We start from the raw sequence: 16,067 nt of genomic DNA on the forward strand, positions 1-16,067 counted from the left end.
GGTAGGAGGTATTTGAAAGGTGTGTGAATGTAGTACTTTGGGACATGGGTTAGTGGTAGTGTTTTAGCAGTAGGGATTGAGCTCCAGGCAAGTGGCTGGATATGATCATCTCAAAGGTCTCTTCCAAACTGGACAGTTCTATGACTCTAAGCACATGGGATTGGGAGATTGTTTGGGAGGACACAATGGGAAGATGGAACTAATGAAGGATTTGCTCTGCTGGGTTGTGCCAGTTGGCATTTTCACAGGAAAAGAGACAAAGAGAATTCAGAAGAACCTCTCCAACCATCGTTACTCACAGCAAGTCCATCTGTATCTAATTCACAGGAAGACAACATTCTCTTATGTGAAAACACAGTCCACTGCTCCACCACCAAGCCAAGCAGCATCCCATAATGGGGCCTGGAGCTCCCATTCTGTGTCCTCCAGTTACACACAAAATAATCCCCTGGGCATCCAGAATTTCCTGATCCTGATGTTCATGCTTAACTTTCTCTGGAGCCACTGTCTCCACAGTTTAGGGGAGAGTCTCCTGGATAGTCCTGATCTGGGCAAAGCAGGAGGGACAGCCAAGCTGTTCCTTGTCTCTGTTCACAGAACACCCTGAGCACAAAGCCTCATGTAAGCCATTTTCCCTCTCACTGGGTAATTCTTGTGTATTACTAGTGCAAGGGCAGCCTGATTTCTTTCCTTACCTTCAGTGACTTGTGCATTCTTCTCAAGTTTCTGGTTTAAAAGTGGAAGCTAATGTGGTCAGACCAGACTTCAGTTATAATACTCCACCATGACTAAGTCAGCTGAGACTCCTCCTGAGCAAGGATCAACAAATGTTTCTGCAGGAGCCTTCAGTTTTGACAACAATCTCTACTGCTGATTTATGTCATCTTCTAAAAATCCTCAGCTGGACTGTAGTTGAAAACATGACAGCCATCATCCAGATGGGGGGAAAAATGGTGCCCTGAGTTCTGCAAAACCTAAGCTGAAGGTGGTTTGGGTCTTACTGCCTCTAATGTAAACAGCTGAGATGGAGTGAGTGGAGATGAACTCTCTAGGGCTTTGCCTTACATCAGTGACAAACATGCTTACAATGGATGTCCACAAAGTGAGATGAGACACCAAGCTGGTGCAGTGTGCCTGGTGAGCTGTGCTGCACATGGTAAGGATAGAGCAGCAGAAGGGTAAGCAGGTGCCAACCCCTCCAAGTCCTTCAGTGGTCCAGTCTGAAGAGAGGAAACTGTGACTGGGGTCCAGGATGCTGCTCACTGAGCTTTCATCACGAGCTCTTCCAGTGCCTTCTCCCTCTGATTCCCACAAAGCAGAAGAACTTCTTTGATTTCATTTTGCTGGAAGCCCATATCATTAAACTGAGCTAACAAATGCAAGAACTCAGCTGCCTGGAGGAAGAAGGGGAGAAAAGAGGGAGATTATCCTGGGGTTTAAGGATGGATTTATCACGGAGTCGCAACAGAAAGAGTGTCGGGTGCCGAGGCTGCAGCCAGGGGACCTGTCCGGATTGTATTACAGCTGAAGGGCACTCGACAGCAGAGGACGGACACACCCCACTGCCAGCATTCAAACGTGAGCCTCTGCAGCAGCTTTCACACAAGAAATGTTTAGTAAAGCCAGCCTCAGGTTTCACTTACTCCTAATGAAGTTGAAGATGAACTCTATGCATGTGTTTCCCGGTGTCATAAAGAAAGGCAGCGAGTTCAAGCTGGAATTAATTTGTCCTGCTCCCCCCTTGCTCATGCTGGGCCCCAGCACCACAACCACTTCCAGAGCTGTGTCCTCAGTAAACACTCCCCTGCCTGGAACCAAGAGCCAGGCACTCTCCTGCTGCTGCAGCCCTAAGGATTGGTGAGCCCCAGCGATCCTGTGTGCCATCAGCATTGCCAGCCCAAATTTCAAACATGTCTACCCCTCAGGCTCTTGGTTACCCCCAGGGAGTGACTGATGGTGGAGACCAAAACCTAGCATGTCACCAGGGTTCTTCCCCCTGGGAGGTGAATGCAAAGTCAGGGAGCCAGGAGGGAGGTGATGAGCGCAGGTGCTGGTGGCATCGGGTGGGAGATTGCCTGTGCAGAGGCTGGGCAAGCATGGTGCCTGCCCAGTGGGGTGACAGGATGGATGGAGAGGGGTGACTGAGTGGGTGCCCTTCCTGAAAAAGTTTCTTACAGTGACACTGCCCTGGGGTCTGCTGCAAGTGTGGGCTTGCTGCTAGCCAGGCAGTGGGTCTGACACGCTGGGTGGGGTGGTGGAGGCAGGGGGAGCATGCAGGCTGCTGGAAAGGTGAGCTGAAGGAAGCAGCACAAAATGCCAGGCTGTGCTGCCCCGCTCTGACCTTTTTCTCTGAGTACTGGAACATCTCCATGGCCTCCTCCACCTGCCCTTCTTCGTAGCCTTGCTTCAGCAGCCGGTCACAGGCACCCAGGTAACTCAGGATCTGCAGAAGACAACCAGGGTTAATCCAACCCTCACAGATGTGGGGAATGAGTGCATTCAGGGCCTCACCTTGCCACCTTCCAGGGACACACTGGTGAGGAGGATGTAGGTCACCACTGTCCTGCCAGTTCCAGTCTGATGCTCAGACAGAGCAATCTGTTTGTCAGCAGGACTCCCACCAGGACAAGACAACATTTTGGTCCCCCACATCCTCCCAGGATGGGAAGGGGAACAAGGCATAGGGAGGACAAGGAGCACACCAAACATCTGAGATACAAAGCGATGGCTTCCAGGCTGTGAGGTGAAGCAGAGCCTGTCCTGGTGAGATGTCTACCCTCAGCTGACCCAGCCTCTCTTTGATGTGCTGGGGTTGAGGCAGCCATGGCTTGAGCACAGAACCCACCCCAGGGGAGACCCTTGTGCTGTCATTACCAAATGTAAACAGTTATTTTTGGCTTCCCTCATTGTTCTTGGAGTGCTGACAGCACTATTCCCTCTGGTATCTTCTAAATACCACGAGAAGCATTTGCTGTCCAAAAACATATGGGAGAGACAATAATAAATGAGCTATACAATAGCAAGGGGAATAAAACATCCCCTGGGTCTCCCCAGAGCCATGCTGTCCTCATCCGAGGAGAAGCTGATTCATATCTCCCCAGATCCACCAGTGCACAGACCTCCACCCTCACCAACACCACTGTGGCCAAGGAGAAGGATCCAGTCAGACACCATAAAACCTGAAAAAGCCCAAAAAATGCCTCAAGCGTTGAGCTGATGCAGTTTGGCTGGAGAGCAGAGTAAGGACTTTGAGAACTGTCAGCCTTTGGGAGCAGCTCATCCACTCAAAACTGAGGCAGTCACTCATCATGGGCACCAGTAGCCTGGGGTTATTCTCCTCGTCAGGCTGCTAACTGAAATCTTAGAGTCCTTTGGGTTGGAAAAGACCTTTGAGATCAACCCTACGCTACCAAGTCCACCAATAAACCCAAGGCACCACATTTACATGGCTTTTAAACATATCCAAGGATGCTGACTCAACCACCCCCCTGGGCAGCCTGGTCCAATGCCTGACAACCCTTCCAGTGAGAACATTTTTTCCTAATGTCCAGAAAAAACCCTCCTAAAATCCCTGGATTGGTGCTGAATTTTCTTGCCCTGCTGCCACTCACTGTGCCCACGGCAGAATACAGACAGATATGGCAACCTGTTCCAGCCCAGCATGAAATCTGCGTTGTTGTCAACTCTGTGATTAGTATCAGTAAATAAACAATACATATCCTCAAGATTAAACAAAATCAGGCTTCTAAATGCTATGACTTGCTAACCCCATTGAGTCTGGAATCAGCCCCACCACTCACTAGGGAGGAGGAGGTGCCAATGCCCTCTTTTCCCTTTGTAGCTCTCAAGGAGGCTCTTTAGAACACTTAGACATGAAGTTCCTCCAGTGCAGGCATCCCTGGAGAACTCAGGTTTATCTGCTACCCAGCCAACCCAATAACCTCATCATGAACTGCTCATGTGGACCACACCTCCAAGCTCTGGTAGATCAGTAACCTACTACAAGAAATCCCTCCTCTGGTTAAGTTTTCTCTTCCATGTCCCTTTATTGCCATTAGAAAGGCCCTTCTCCATGAAGTTCTCACTTCAGGCTCCACCAGCTGACAGCTTAAGAAAAGCAAAGCCTTACAACATCCACTTCACTGACACACCTGGACCACAGACCATGTAAGTTGCTAGCACATTAAAAACCACAGGCATTTGCCACCAAAGACCCAAATGCTGATTTCATCACGGAGGAAGAGGGTAAAAATCCCTCCAGCCTCGCAGCAAGGTTCAAGCCAGGGACACACAAACCCAGTGGGCTCCCCTCAGGCGCTGAGCTCTCTTGGGGACCTGGAGATCTCAGCCAACACCACAGCAGACAGCCCTGCTCAACTCACTGCTGCAAGTGCCACCACTGAGAACACAACTTCTACGAGTGCTGGAGAGGCTCAAGGAGCCACCACTGCTGGGGATGGCTGATGCAAGGCTTGTAGGAAGTGCTGAAGCTCTAGATTGTCACTTAGGGTAAGACAGTAAGCTTCTGTGGAGGAGGAAAGGGGCAGGAGCACATTCTGGAAGTACAGCTGAGAGGAGATCTGGCCTGCTGTGTTACTGGCTTACAAGAGTCCAAAAGCCCATGGGAAGAGGGTCCCCAACTGTGCACAGCCAGGAGATGGCTGGTGCAATGTGCTGTGTCCTATGGTGAACGTCCTGCTCTGAAGCCCATGTTTATGGTTCTCTGGGGGAATGGGTGATGACCAACTGCAGCCATCTGCCACATCTCAGCTCACACATACATTGAGAGCTCCATGGGTCAACAACAATCTTTGATTGAACAATGATCACTGATCAAAATGCAACAATGCATTTTTTGTTTGGCCATGACATCCTAGATGATGAACCCCTGATGTGCTGAAGCAACTAACCCTGCCTGAGTGATTTAGAGAGCCTCTTCCACCAAAACTGAGAAGGCAGCACCTCCTTAAGGCAGCAGCTTTGCCTTCTGCACCAGAGTAGGCTCTGCCAGTTTGACACTGCAGAGAAACCGAGCAATTTTTGGCTCCCATCTGGTACTACAATCAATCATCACTGCTGAAGCTGTCATTGTCACACACTGAAACCCTGCCTGGCACCAGCAAGCCACAAAGAGTGCCCACAGCTCTTGTTTTTGAGTTGAAACATTTTCCAGGAAGGTTTAGCCTAATTTGGTGGTTTTGTAGGAGACATGTGAAAAGCTATGCCTTATGTTTTGTCTTGGCTGCATTGGGTACAAATGGGAAAGGTGGGAACTGCTGGGGAAGAAGGCAGAGGGTATAAGGTAGGCCTTGTATTTTGGGGCATCCATTATCTCTCCAAGGGGAGGAGAGTCTCTCTGTGTTAACACAGAAAGGAGAAGACTATAGCCATTTCCATCCTTAAGATGTGCTGCTCCTTCAGATTGAGACAGCAGTAGCTGCAGGACATCCTTGCACACAAAGAACATGGGTTGAGCTCTGCTCACCTCCCTCTGCTGAGATGAAACCTTTATGAAATGAAGAACTAAAGCTTCTCTCCCCACCTTGGCTTGCAGCAAGCTTGCCTGAAGCACCAGCTTCAGGTCTGGGAAGGCTGGTCCAGCTTGGGGTGACTCAGGAGGGAGCCAGAAGCTGCAGGATGACTCAGCTGCAGAGCAGCTTCATGTGCCGACCAGACAGGGAAGAGCTGGCCCACGCAGCACAGGCAGTTCCCCAGGGAGCACAGGAAGAAGACAGGCACCCAACAGTGGCTGCTCAGTGCTGTGCCTGCTCACACCTCTGCCCAGGGCCTGCTCCCTCCCCTTGGCAGAACAGCCCAGTGGACATCCTTACTAAGCTGTGAGCAAGCCTTTTCTCTTTCTGCAAGAGCTATTTGGATAATTTAACCCTATTAAATCCTCCAGTGGGATGGGCAGCTCCAGCCCAAACCATAGCTAGCTGCATCCTTCATGGCACAAATGCTCTGAGTCCACCTGGACCACAAAGTGCTTGTCTGGACAAGCAGAGACCTCAGGAATTAGGATGCAACACAGCAGGTTGGGATATACTCATCTGCTGGAGAGAGAATTCTATAAATTCCAGGTACCACAGAATCATTTAAGTTGGAAAAGCCCTCAGAGGATCATGAAATTCAACCATTCTCTAACTCAACCAAGTCTGATGCTAACCCTCAGCTCCATCTTTTAAACATCTCCAGGGATGGGGATTCAACCAGCTCCCTGGGCAGCCTGTTTCAGTGTCTGAGAACCCTTTCAGCAAGTAACTTGCTTCTAGTACCCAACCTAAACTTCCCCTGGTGCAACTTGGTGCCATTCCCACTTGTCCTATCACTTGCGCCTTAAGAGAAGAGACCAATACCACCTGGCTCCAACCTCCTTTCAAGGAGCTGCAGAGAGCAAGGTCCCCCCTCAGCCTCCTTTTCTCCAGGCTAAACAACTCCAGTTTCCTCAGCTGCTCCTGAACACTACAGAGAGCTCCTTGGGAAAAGAGCTGTGGGACCCAGCTGCAAAGCCTGCATGGAGTGCCTGGCTGCTTCAACACGAAGAGCTTGTGTTTTGGAGAGAGCCCAGACAAATCCCCAAGGTACTGGTACAATCCTGCTCTGACAGGATAAGGCATGGCAATAATCATATGAATCTAAGAGCTGGGAAAAAATGATGTGCAAAAAGTTTCCATATACGGGGGCAAAATTTGTACTTCAGAAGGAGAGCAAGCTGCAGACAGCGATGGCAGCGATAAGGCTGCCCGGCTGCCAGCTGAGAGCCCGAGGGCAGCTCGCTGCTGTGTTGTTACAGCACAGCTGCAAATGTCTCATCTCGTGCAAAAGCCTGGCAGCTGCGGTCTGGTACCAAAGAGGGGAACCCAAGGCCATCAGAAGGGCACCCTAAGCAAGACAGCTGTCGTTTTTCTCAATGAGAACTCCAGAATACCAGCACGGTGAGGGTTGGAAGTGACCTGTGGAGATCATCCAGTCCAACTCCCCTGCTAAAGCAGGGGCACCCACAGCAGCTTGCCCCACATCACAATGCCCAGGTGGATTTGGAAAGTCTCCAGGGAAGGAGACCACAACCTCTCTAGGCAGTCTGCTTCAGAGTTCCAGCACCTTCACAGCAAAAAAGGTTCTCCTCATCTTCAGATGGAACCTCCGGAGTTCCACTTTGTGCCCATTGCCCCTTGTCTTGTTCCTGGGCACCACTGAAAAGACTCTGGCCCCACCCTCTTGACACCCATCCTTTAGCTACTGATCAGCATTGAGAAGATCCCCTCTCAGAACACTCTTCTGCATGCTAAACAGCTCCAGTCCCTCAGCCTCTCGCTGTCAGAGATGGTCCAGGCCCCTCAGCATCTCCACAGCCCTCTACTGGACTCTCATCAGTAGATGCCCATCTCTCTAGGGCCAAGGAAACCAGAACTGGACACAGTACTCCAGATGTGGCCTCAACAGGACAGAGCTGAGGGCAGAAGAACCTTCCTCGACCTGTTGATCACACTCTTAATGCATCCCCCGACACCTTGGCCACAAAGGCACATGGCTCACTTTTCTTTACCAGAAGCTTTCCATGGCACCATGCCAGCTCCACCAACCTGACTTAAGCTTTGCCTCCCAGTCTTCTGGAGGGTGAGGATGGCTTTGCGGGTGGGGTAGCCCAAGGCTATAACAGGCTCGATGAGGTCTCTCTCCTCCTGGCTCAGTGCAGAGAGCAGATCAGCTGCTGAATCCGGCTGGGAGCGATGGGAACTGAGAGGTCGTGTAGGCATGGAGGTAGGGGGGAGGCAGGCATAGGGGCTGAGGGACTGCAAAAGAAGAAACAGCAGATGAGCTTCTTGCTCCAGCTCATGAAAGGATGTGAAACAAGTCAGGCTGAAGTGAAGCTTTTGAACACCCGCAGTTACCTTGCTCTTTCCAGAAGATGAACGAACCCCCTCAGGCATCAAAAGAGACTGGACTTAATTAAATCCAGGCTCAGCTATGGATGGAGATCAGATCAAACAGCACTCAGAAGGTTCTTGGGATAGGGCAAAAGCTTTTCCTTTCCTTAGGAATTGTGGTCACCTCTCCAGCAACAAATGCTGTGCTTGTCCATGCCTGCCAAGCATGAGGCAGTGCTGCCCACAGAGAGGTGATGCAGCAAGCCCAGGCAGGAGGGTGCTCCCCTGATGCCCTGCTTCTGCCTATCATGTTCAGCCGATGGATTTAGGCTCCAGGAATCACCCTGCACATGGATGTGCTTGCCTAGGGTTGAGGCTTTAGCCCCCAGCATGGTGCACGTGCAACAGCAGCCAAGCAGGGTGAATGAGGTTCAAATACACGTGGGCAATTAATCTTCCTTAATTACCTGATGTCTAATGAAATTACATCTAAATAACCCAGCCTTTCAGTTGTCCAATGGTTTTAACTTCAGAAATCCATCTCCTGAGACTCTCAAGTGGCTGGATAAGATGTGAGTTCTTAAAACACGTGGTGCAATTCAGAATTAAGGTGACCAAGCAGTATTTACTCCATCGCTGCACACCACTCTCACTAAACACTTTCTGTTGCTAGTAGCACCATAAATGTAAAGCTTTCTACTTTCAGGAAAGGACAGACAGCCATTGCCACAGAAATGGAGGCCACTACTGCAAGAAGGATCAGGTGAAGTGGCCTTTCCCATCTATAAAACAGAGTGAAGGAGAGTAGTGAGCATGGGGACAGGTAATGAGGGAAACCCAGGACAGAAGGGACACACAAACAGCTCAGTTTTGTCTCCTTTCAAGCCCCAGCTTCTCCCGTGTAGCTGCCAAGAGGAACAGCTGTGACTGCTGTAGGGGGCATTTCCCCATAAGCTCTGGTTACATCTGTTAGAGGGGGAAATGGAGAGGGAAGAGGGAAAATACATCTGTTAGAGGGGGAAATGGAGAGGGAAGAGGGAAAATACATCTGTTAGAGGGGGAAATGGAGAGGGAAGAGGGGAAATAAAACCTCATTTCACTTTTGTTGTGAAAGTGTTCTGCTGAAAATCGAGGAAAATGCCTTGATTGCTGGGAACAACAGAGATGTTTTGGTGAGGGCAGAGTAAGTAGCTCCCTCCCAGAAAGCCTGCCTTTAGCCCCTGGCAAGAAAAACCTCTTCCTTCACTTCTTTACTAAAACTTTTCAGCAGTTTCTCAGGGGCTCAGTGCTCCCAAACCCCCCATCTCGGTTCCATTTTGCTGGCAGGACTGCAGCAAGATGGACCTCTTTGATGCCCTCGACCTCCCTCCTGCCTCAACCACAAGCAAAGGGCTACCAGAAGGAAACATCTCACCGGCACTGTGGGTTTGTGCCGTTTGATGGGGGGCATGGGGGCAGCTGGCGCTGGAGGAGCTGGCACCCGGGTGCCCAGGTGGGACACAGCTGGGGCTGGCCCGTACTTGATGCTGCGCCTGGTGCGGGGGCACGGCGGGAGCGGCTGTGGCGCTGGGAGCTCTCTGCTGTCCGTGGCAGCTCTGTTCAAAGGATGCACCAAAGAAGCCAGCTTCCTCCTAGCTGCTTCCAGCTCGTTCTTCACGTTGTTAAATATCACCATGGATCTTCTCTGCTTGCTTGGATCTGGGCTGGCTGGCTTGTGGTCACTCCTCTCTGGTGAGGGCTCCAGCAAGCCAGGGGATGTCTTTGGTCTGTTCAGGTAAAAGCAGGGACGTGGAGACATGCTTCTCCTCCTGGAACCCTTTTCATCCCTGTCACTCTCTTCCCAGGAGGTCGAGGAGTACTCATCATCCTCTGAGTACTCGTCCTCCTCAGAGAGCCAGGTCTCACTCTCCGTGTCGGACAAGGAGGCTCTGCCTTTGGTGTGCCCGTAGCTGCCGGGGGCAGCGCTCAGGCTGATGCTGCGCCGCACCGGCCCATCCCGTGCTCTTCCCCCGTAGCTGTCAGCAGGGTCCACCAGCAGTAGCCAGCATGGTGGAGCTGTGGGGGCAACTTCGGAGGTGACCCGATGGCGAGAGGTTTGCTGCTGAGAGGCCACCTCGACCCAGTAAAGCACTTTTCTTTCCAGCGAGAAGTCGTGCTGTGGAAGGGTGAGAAGCTGGTGAGGGCAGGTGAAACTGGATAGAGCAAAGCATGCACTTCACAAGGACATCTTAAAGGCTGTACCTTCCCATACTGGGTCCTGCTTCCCTGTGGGCACAGGGCTGTAGGACTGGGCAGTGCCAGTCTCATGCCTCTAGGGAATCTATTTTGAGTTGTATTGCCAGATCTTTTGTGAGGCATTTTATGCTCAGAGGAGGTTTTGTGTTGGTTTGGCTGCTGTGAGAGGGGACAGCACATGCTAGGAGCACTTGGCAGAAATACCTTTGGCATGAAGGCTCAGGAGCCAAGGGGAGAGATGCCACCTCGGGCAGAGGCAGTGCCAGCTGTGGGCATCTCCAGTGGCGCCACAGGCTCAGTTGGTCCCAGACCAGATTTGTCATTTCCACATAGTCTGGCTTAAAATATAAGCATGTTTAAGACTGAAATCTGAGGGTTTTCCTGGAACAAACAAACCTTACCCGACCCAGAGCTCTCCAAACAAGGTCTCCTCTGGACAGGCAGGCAAGTACATTCACAGCCCAGGAATGCTGTTTTCACTGCTCCCTGCCACTTGTCTGCTGTGGGCCCAAACCAGCCTCCCCAGGGAAAACAGCACCATGTGCCTCAAGAGGGGCCAGCCTGGACCACCAGCACAATCACTCAGCCTTGGAAGGGAGCACTAGGCAGAAGCGCAGGGCTGGGGGCTTTCTGGGATAGGACAGGGTGATGGAACACTTCAGCTGGTCCATGGGGATGCAAACCATCACCTGCCTTTACTCAGGTGGCAAAATCTGTCTGCAATAAGAATTCCTTGTGTGCATTACAATGTCCTTCAGAGAACCCACTCACAACGACCACCACGACTACTCTTCATGTCAAACATGTCTTGCGGATTTGGTCTGCCATTCTGGGGAGGGATGAGCAAAGCTGAACTAGTGAAAACCCAGAGGTGAGGTTTGCTGCTGGTTCACCCTTCACCAGCAGCAAGCAGAGGCTGTTGGGGATCACTTTCCCCCTGTGAAGTGCACTGACCCCATCTATGGGTGAGACTATTTAAGGCTAAATACACAACAGGTTTCTGAAACCATTTTGGACTGGAGCTGTGCTAGCACTGCCCAGAAACCCCAAGAGCCAAATCCAGTGCAACCGTATAGGGAAAGGCTTCCTACCCCCTTCTAGAGAACAAAGAGCTCCTTCAAATCATTGTGCTGGCATTTAAAATCAAAGACAAAGCTGTTACAGAAATAGGTGTAAGCTCAAAAGCAGTTTAAGACTGAGCAATGTGGAAGATCACTAAGTGCTACAGGATGATTATTATCATAGAATCAGAGAAGAGAACCACAAAAACATTTTGCTTGGAAAAGATCTTTCAGATCATCAAGCCCAGCTGTTACCTAACACTAACAAGCCTGGTGTTAAACCACGTCCTTCAGCACCACATCTCTGCATTGCTTAAACACCTCCAGGGATGGGGATTCAATCACCTCCTATTGGGAGCCTCTTCCAGTGTTTAAGAACTCTTTCAGTGAAGAAGTCTCTTCTAATGTCCAACCCAAACCTTCTCTAGTGCAAGGTGAGGTCATTTCCTCTCATCCTGTCACTTGTTACCAGGGAGAAGAGACCAGCCCCCACCTCACTACAATCTCCTTTGATATACATAGATATACATAGCTATATATCTGCTGCCAGCACAGGTAGTGCTGCCTGCTTGCACCTATTTTAGATTTAAAAATACGATTAATAAATCAGATGGTGATGGCTCCAGAGTAGAACAATCCCAAAGCAGAGCCTGAAGACTCCCTTCCTATCCCAGGAAGACCCAACCCACCTGCTTGTGTGGGATTAATGAAAACCAACCTCAAAACAATGCCTTCCTCACTCCCACCCACCATAAATCATCCTCACCTCCACCCACTCCTGCAAACCAGCCAATTAAGAATAGCTTAGTTAGAAGTAGAAGCTTCCTTTTCCTTCTCTCACAAGAAAACACAAGAAAAGGCAGCAAACACTGTTGACATGATTGCTCCAGAAGAGCATTTGGATGCAGAGCCAAGCAGAGTGGGCTCACCATGGTGCTCATGAGGATGTCAGTGCAGTCAGGGAGCTCGATGGGTGGGGCTGTGATGAGAGTGGTTTCTCCTGCCATGTCCCCGTTGAGGCAGCCACTTGTCCGGAAGGGAACTTCATCCAGGTAGCTCATCACTGCTGCCTGGGCTCCTGCTGCTGGAGGGAAGAATGAAGGAAAACTGTAAAAGGCAGGACTGGCACCTTTGAAGTCGGGTGGAAGAAAGATGAGCTATTTCAAGAGACACCAGGTAGAAGGAATGAAGCCCTCAGAGGTGTTGCCACCTGAGTAAGAACCATGGTGCCCAGGTTTGCACACTCTTAGTGACTGATACCAGGAAGATTCATCTGAACTAATCCTTGCTATTCTGAGCTTGAGATAGCAGGACCTGACCAAACTTACAGATTCATTTGGAAGAGGTCTGGATTGTTCTTCTCCTCCATTTCCACCTTTGTCCATCCCCCACTGCTCGCATCCCTCCTGCTTCTCCCTTTGCTGCGCACTACACTCTCCTTTTCCCAAGCCAGGCACAGAGGGAGCACTTTTTGCAGTGCTAGAAGCAAGGAGCAGTGGCCAAGGAGGACACCCCACAGGTGTCCTCTCTGTGAGCTCTGAGAGCACCCCTGGTCACATGCTGCTGAGTTGTCAGAGCTGAGGCAAGGAGCTCTCTCCAGCTCCACGGCAGCTTCCTGAGAGCCAAACAAGGAGGCTGGTGCATCAGGCAAATGCTGGTGTTAGAGAGGTGTTGAGAGAGACAATTTAAAGCCAGATTAGCTTTTAAGGACCATCAATTCACACAAACTCAAAACCCCAGCATGTAGAGTGGAAGGGATCTACAGGGATCATCTAGTCCAAGCATTACTTGGGCTTGTGACCAAAGTGCAGGACCCAGCACTTGGTCATGTCACATACTCAGTGTGACATTGCTAAAGCAATGTTTTTTTCCTTTAGAATGAAACGGTTCCTAGGACAATGAGGCCAAGCACACAGAAAGAACATCAGCAGATGGATGTACACGGGGAAGATCAAGCTGCCTGTTCAACACAAACCACTGGGGTCTATAATGGGAAACAGCGTTCAAGGTCGTTTCTTGGGTCAGCAAAGGACTAACACACTGCTCCCAGCCCACAAAGAGCGACAGACAGGCAGCGCCGCCCGGGTCAGCTCAGCTGCTCTGAGGAGCATCACACGTTGTGGCGCGGCTGCTTACGCCAGCAGCCTGTAATCCCCGGGCTGCAGAGCCCCTAACCAGCTTTCAGCTCCTGCACGTGTCCTGCTGCCAACACGCCATGCAAGGCAACGTGTTGGGGGCCCACTCAGAGCCAGGCCATCTGCTCCCCAGCCTAAGAGGGCTCAGCCAAAGTTACAGCCCACGTCAGTGCTGACAAAGACAGAGCATGAAAACATCTGTGAGCGAAGCTGCCCGGCCCAGCTCTTCCCAGCTCCTGCCTGAGTGACAGCTGGACCCTCCTCGCAGGTTATGCTGTAAATCAGCACTTCCTAAGAGCTGGGTGGTACCGAGGAGAACATCTTGGTGTTTGGCATCTACAACAGCTTTACTTGGTTTTAAATTCATAGATTCACTGAATGATTTGGGTTGGAAAGGACCTTAAAGATTACCTAGTTCCAACCTCCCCTGCCATGGGCAGGGACACCTTTCACTAGACCACACTGCTCAAGGCCTCATCCAGCCTGGACTTGAACACCTCCAGGGAGGGGCCATCTAGCAACCTCCCTGGGCAACCTGTTCCAGTGTTTCACCACCCTCATTGTGAAGAATTTCTCTCCAATTTCTACTCTCAATCTACCCTCCTCAAGCTTCAACCTATTCTCTCTCACCCTTGTAAAAAGACCCTTCCCAGCTTTCTTGTAAGCTCTCTTCAGTTCTCCGTGGAGCCTTCTGTTCTCCAAGCTAAACAGCCCCAGCTTGCCACTTGAAGAGATGCAGACAGGTGGGGGACGTGCATGAAGCCACAACAAAGACAACAGAGAGATGATGGCACCACAGTTCAGTGCACTTCACTAGAGAAACACTGCTCTGAGAAAGGCTCTCACACCACCATTTATACAGAAAGTGTGTAGGTGAGAGGAGAAATGACAAGATTAAGAGGGTCAATTGTAAACACAGAGTTACACCAGAAAGCAGCTCCTACAAGGGCCCTGATCTCACATGCTTCTCACTAGTGCTCTCATCTCAATGACAGACTGGCAAACAAACTCCTCTCAGGAAGAGGAAGTGCCTTAAGAGCAGGAAAAACACTGACTGCACTGAGACCAGGGATGGGAGAGGACGCAAATCAGTCTCAGAACCTTGCAGCCAACTTCTCTCCTGGGCTAGAATAATTTATATCTGAAAAGTAGTTAGAAATTCTATACTCCATATACAAATAGTCAGAAATTCTATATTATACACAAAATGAATCTTAAACCTGAGGACACAAAGGTTTGGAAGAATTAATCATCTGTCTCTGTGTATTGTGTGAATTAAGACTTTTGACATTCCTCTTCCATCTGTGCTTCATCTTCCTCCCTAAAAACACAAATCATTTTACACAGACATCAACAGCCAAGAGCAAATACATAGAAGTAACCACAGGAATCACAGACTGGTTTGAGCTGGGGAAAGATCTAGTTCCAATCCTCCTGCTATGGTTAGGGACATCCTCCACTAGACCAGGCTGCTCCAGGCCCTGTTCAACACAGCCTTAAACATTTCCAGGGAGGAAGCATCCACAGCCTCACTGGGCAACCCATTCCAGTGCCTCACCACCCTCACTCATCTCCAGAAAGCTGAAGAGACTGCAATGCACCCAAACATACACCACCTGCCAGCATTTTCAGCACCTATTTAATGAGCAACAGGAGGTCGTCCTACCGTCAGAGGAAGGCATGGAGCTCTTCTGGCAGGGCAAGAACAGGGCTGCTCCTGGGCTGCCTGCTTATCTACTGCTCAGCTCTGCACGTTCTGCAGCGTCAGACAAACCCCTGACCAGGATCCTTTTAAGATTATCACAGCTTAAGGGGTTAGTCTGTCCCCTCAGACATGCTGATGGGATAAGGAGCCCAACCATTTACGCCGAGCATCTTCGGCTCACTAAGCTCCCTCAACACAAAGTGCAGTTTCTGGCACTGTTTTGATGCTCTTTGAACTTTTGCTTTTTCGTCAGACCTCCCAGGATCTGACCCAGAAGTACGTTTTGGGAGTAATAAGATGCTGGAAGTGATGGTACAGATGGGAGAAGATGTACAGATGGACAAGCAAACCCAACCTCCCACCTCCAGAGGACTTCACCATCCCCTGTATTTTGGAGTGCTCTACGTAGGTGACATGCAAAAGAGCAAGAACTGCAAACTTCTGCACCCAGTTCTAACTTTAACAGACCTTACTAATTCATGTTCTATTCCTAAGAAATGAACACAAAAGCTTCAGCCATCACACCTAAGACCCAAGTGTTTAATTTAGGCTATTATAGGTTTCTTCCTCCATGTGATGTGAAAAGGTAAGAAATTGAAATTATAGAATCATAGAATTGTCAGGGCTGGAAGAGACCTCAAGGATCATCTAGTTTCAATCTCCCTGCTGTGGGCAAGGACAAGTCACACTAGATCAGGTTGCTCAGAGCCCCGTCCAGCCTGGCCTTAAACACCTCCAGGGATGAGGCTTTTACCACCTCCCTGGGCAACCCGTTCCAGTGTTAGAAGATTAAATCCATCCTCACACTTTAGCATTAAGCAACAATAATGACTGCAACTCTGGGAAGATGTCACAACAGTCTGCATAGACCAGCAGAGCCCCAAACCCACACAGCACACAGCTACTCCAAACTGTCCAAGAACACGGAGATTTCTGAAGTCAGATGCTTCAGTCATCTTGCAGGAGGGAAAGGTTCCTTCACACAAACCTTTTGCCAGCAATTCTCTCCACACTGGAGCCGTATTTGGTGCCAAGTACTACAACAAATTTCTCCCTCGGAGTA

General features: G+C 50.2%; 1 protein-coding gene across 2 annotated transcripts; it reads right to left on the reverse strand.

Annotated features, from left to right (window-relative positions):
• Positions 1 to 291: 291 nt before the first annotated feature.
• On the reverse strand, positions 292 to 16,065 carry UBAP1L (ubiquitin associated protein 1 like). 2 transcript variants are annotated; one of them, XM_064157971.1, is made up of 6 exons: positions 15,993 to 16,065; positions 12,094 to 12,248; positions 9,283 to 10,023; positions 7,584 to 7,793; positions 2,342 to 2,443; positions 292 to 1,394 (listed from the first exon to the last, which is right to left on the reverse strand). In XM_064157971.1, exons 2-6 carry the CDS (start codon positions 12,223 to 12,225, stop codon positions 1,260 to 1,262), a joined length of 1,320 nt encoding a protein of 439 aa, XP_064014041.1. In that variant the 5' UTR covers positions 12,226 to 12,248; positions 15,993 to 16,065; the 3' UTR covers positions 292 to 1,259. The 2 variants fall into 2 exon arrangements, with proteins under 2 accessions (XP_064014041.1, XP_064014042.1); XM_064157972.1 differs by having other exon boundaries at positions 12,094 to 12,245; positions 15,993 to 16,053.
• Positions 16,066 to 16,067: the final 2 nt, after the last annotated feature.

Source organism: Pogoniulus pusillus, chromosome 17 (genome assembly GCF_015220805.1).
Source record: "Pogoniulus pusillus isolate bPogPus1 chromosome 17, bPogPus1.pri, whole genome shotgun sequence".
Taxonomy (NCBI): Eukaryota; Metazoa; Chordata; class Aves; order Piciformes; family Lybiidae; genus Pogoniulus; species Pogoniulus pusillus.

Coding starts and splice junctions, on each gene's coding strand:
- UBAP1L (XM_064157971.1), bottom strand. CDS start 12,225: ATGAGCTACCTGGATGAAGTTCCCTTCCGGACAAGTGGCTGCCTCAAC. Junction 10,024..12,093: donor ACATCCTCATGAGCACCATG/GTGAGCCCACTC, acceptor ACCCTTCCACAG/CACGACTTCTCGCTGGAAAG. Junction 2,444..7,583: donor GGAGGCAAAGCTTAAGTCAG/GTTGGTGGAGCT, acceptor TGTCTTCTGCAG/ATCCTGAGTTACCTGGGTGC.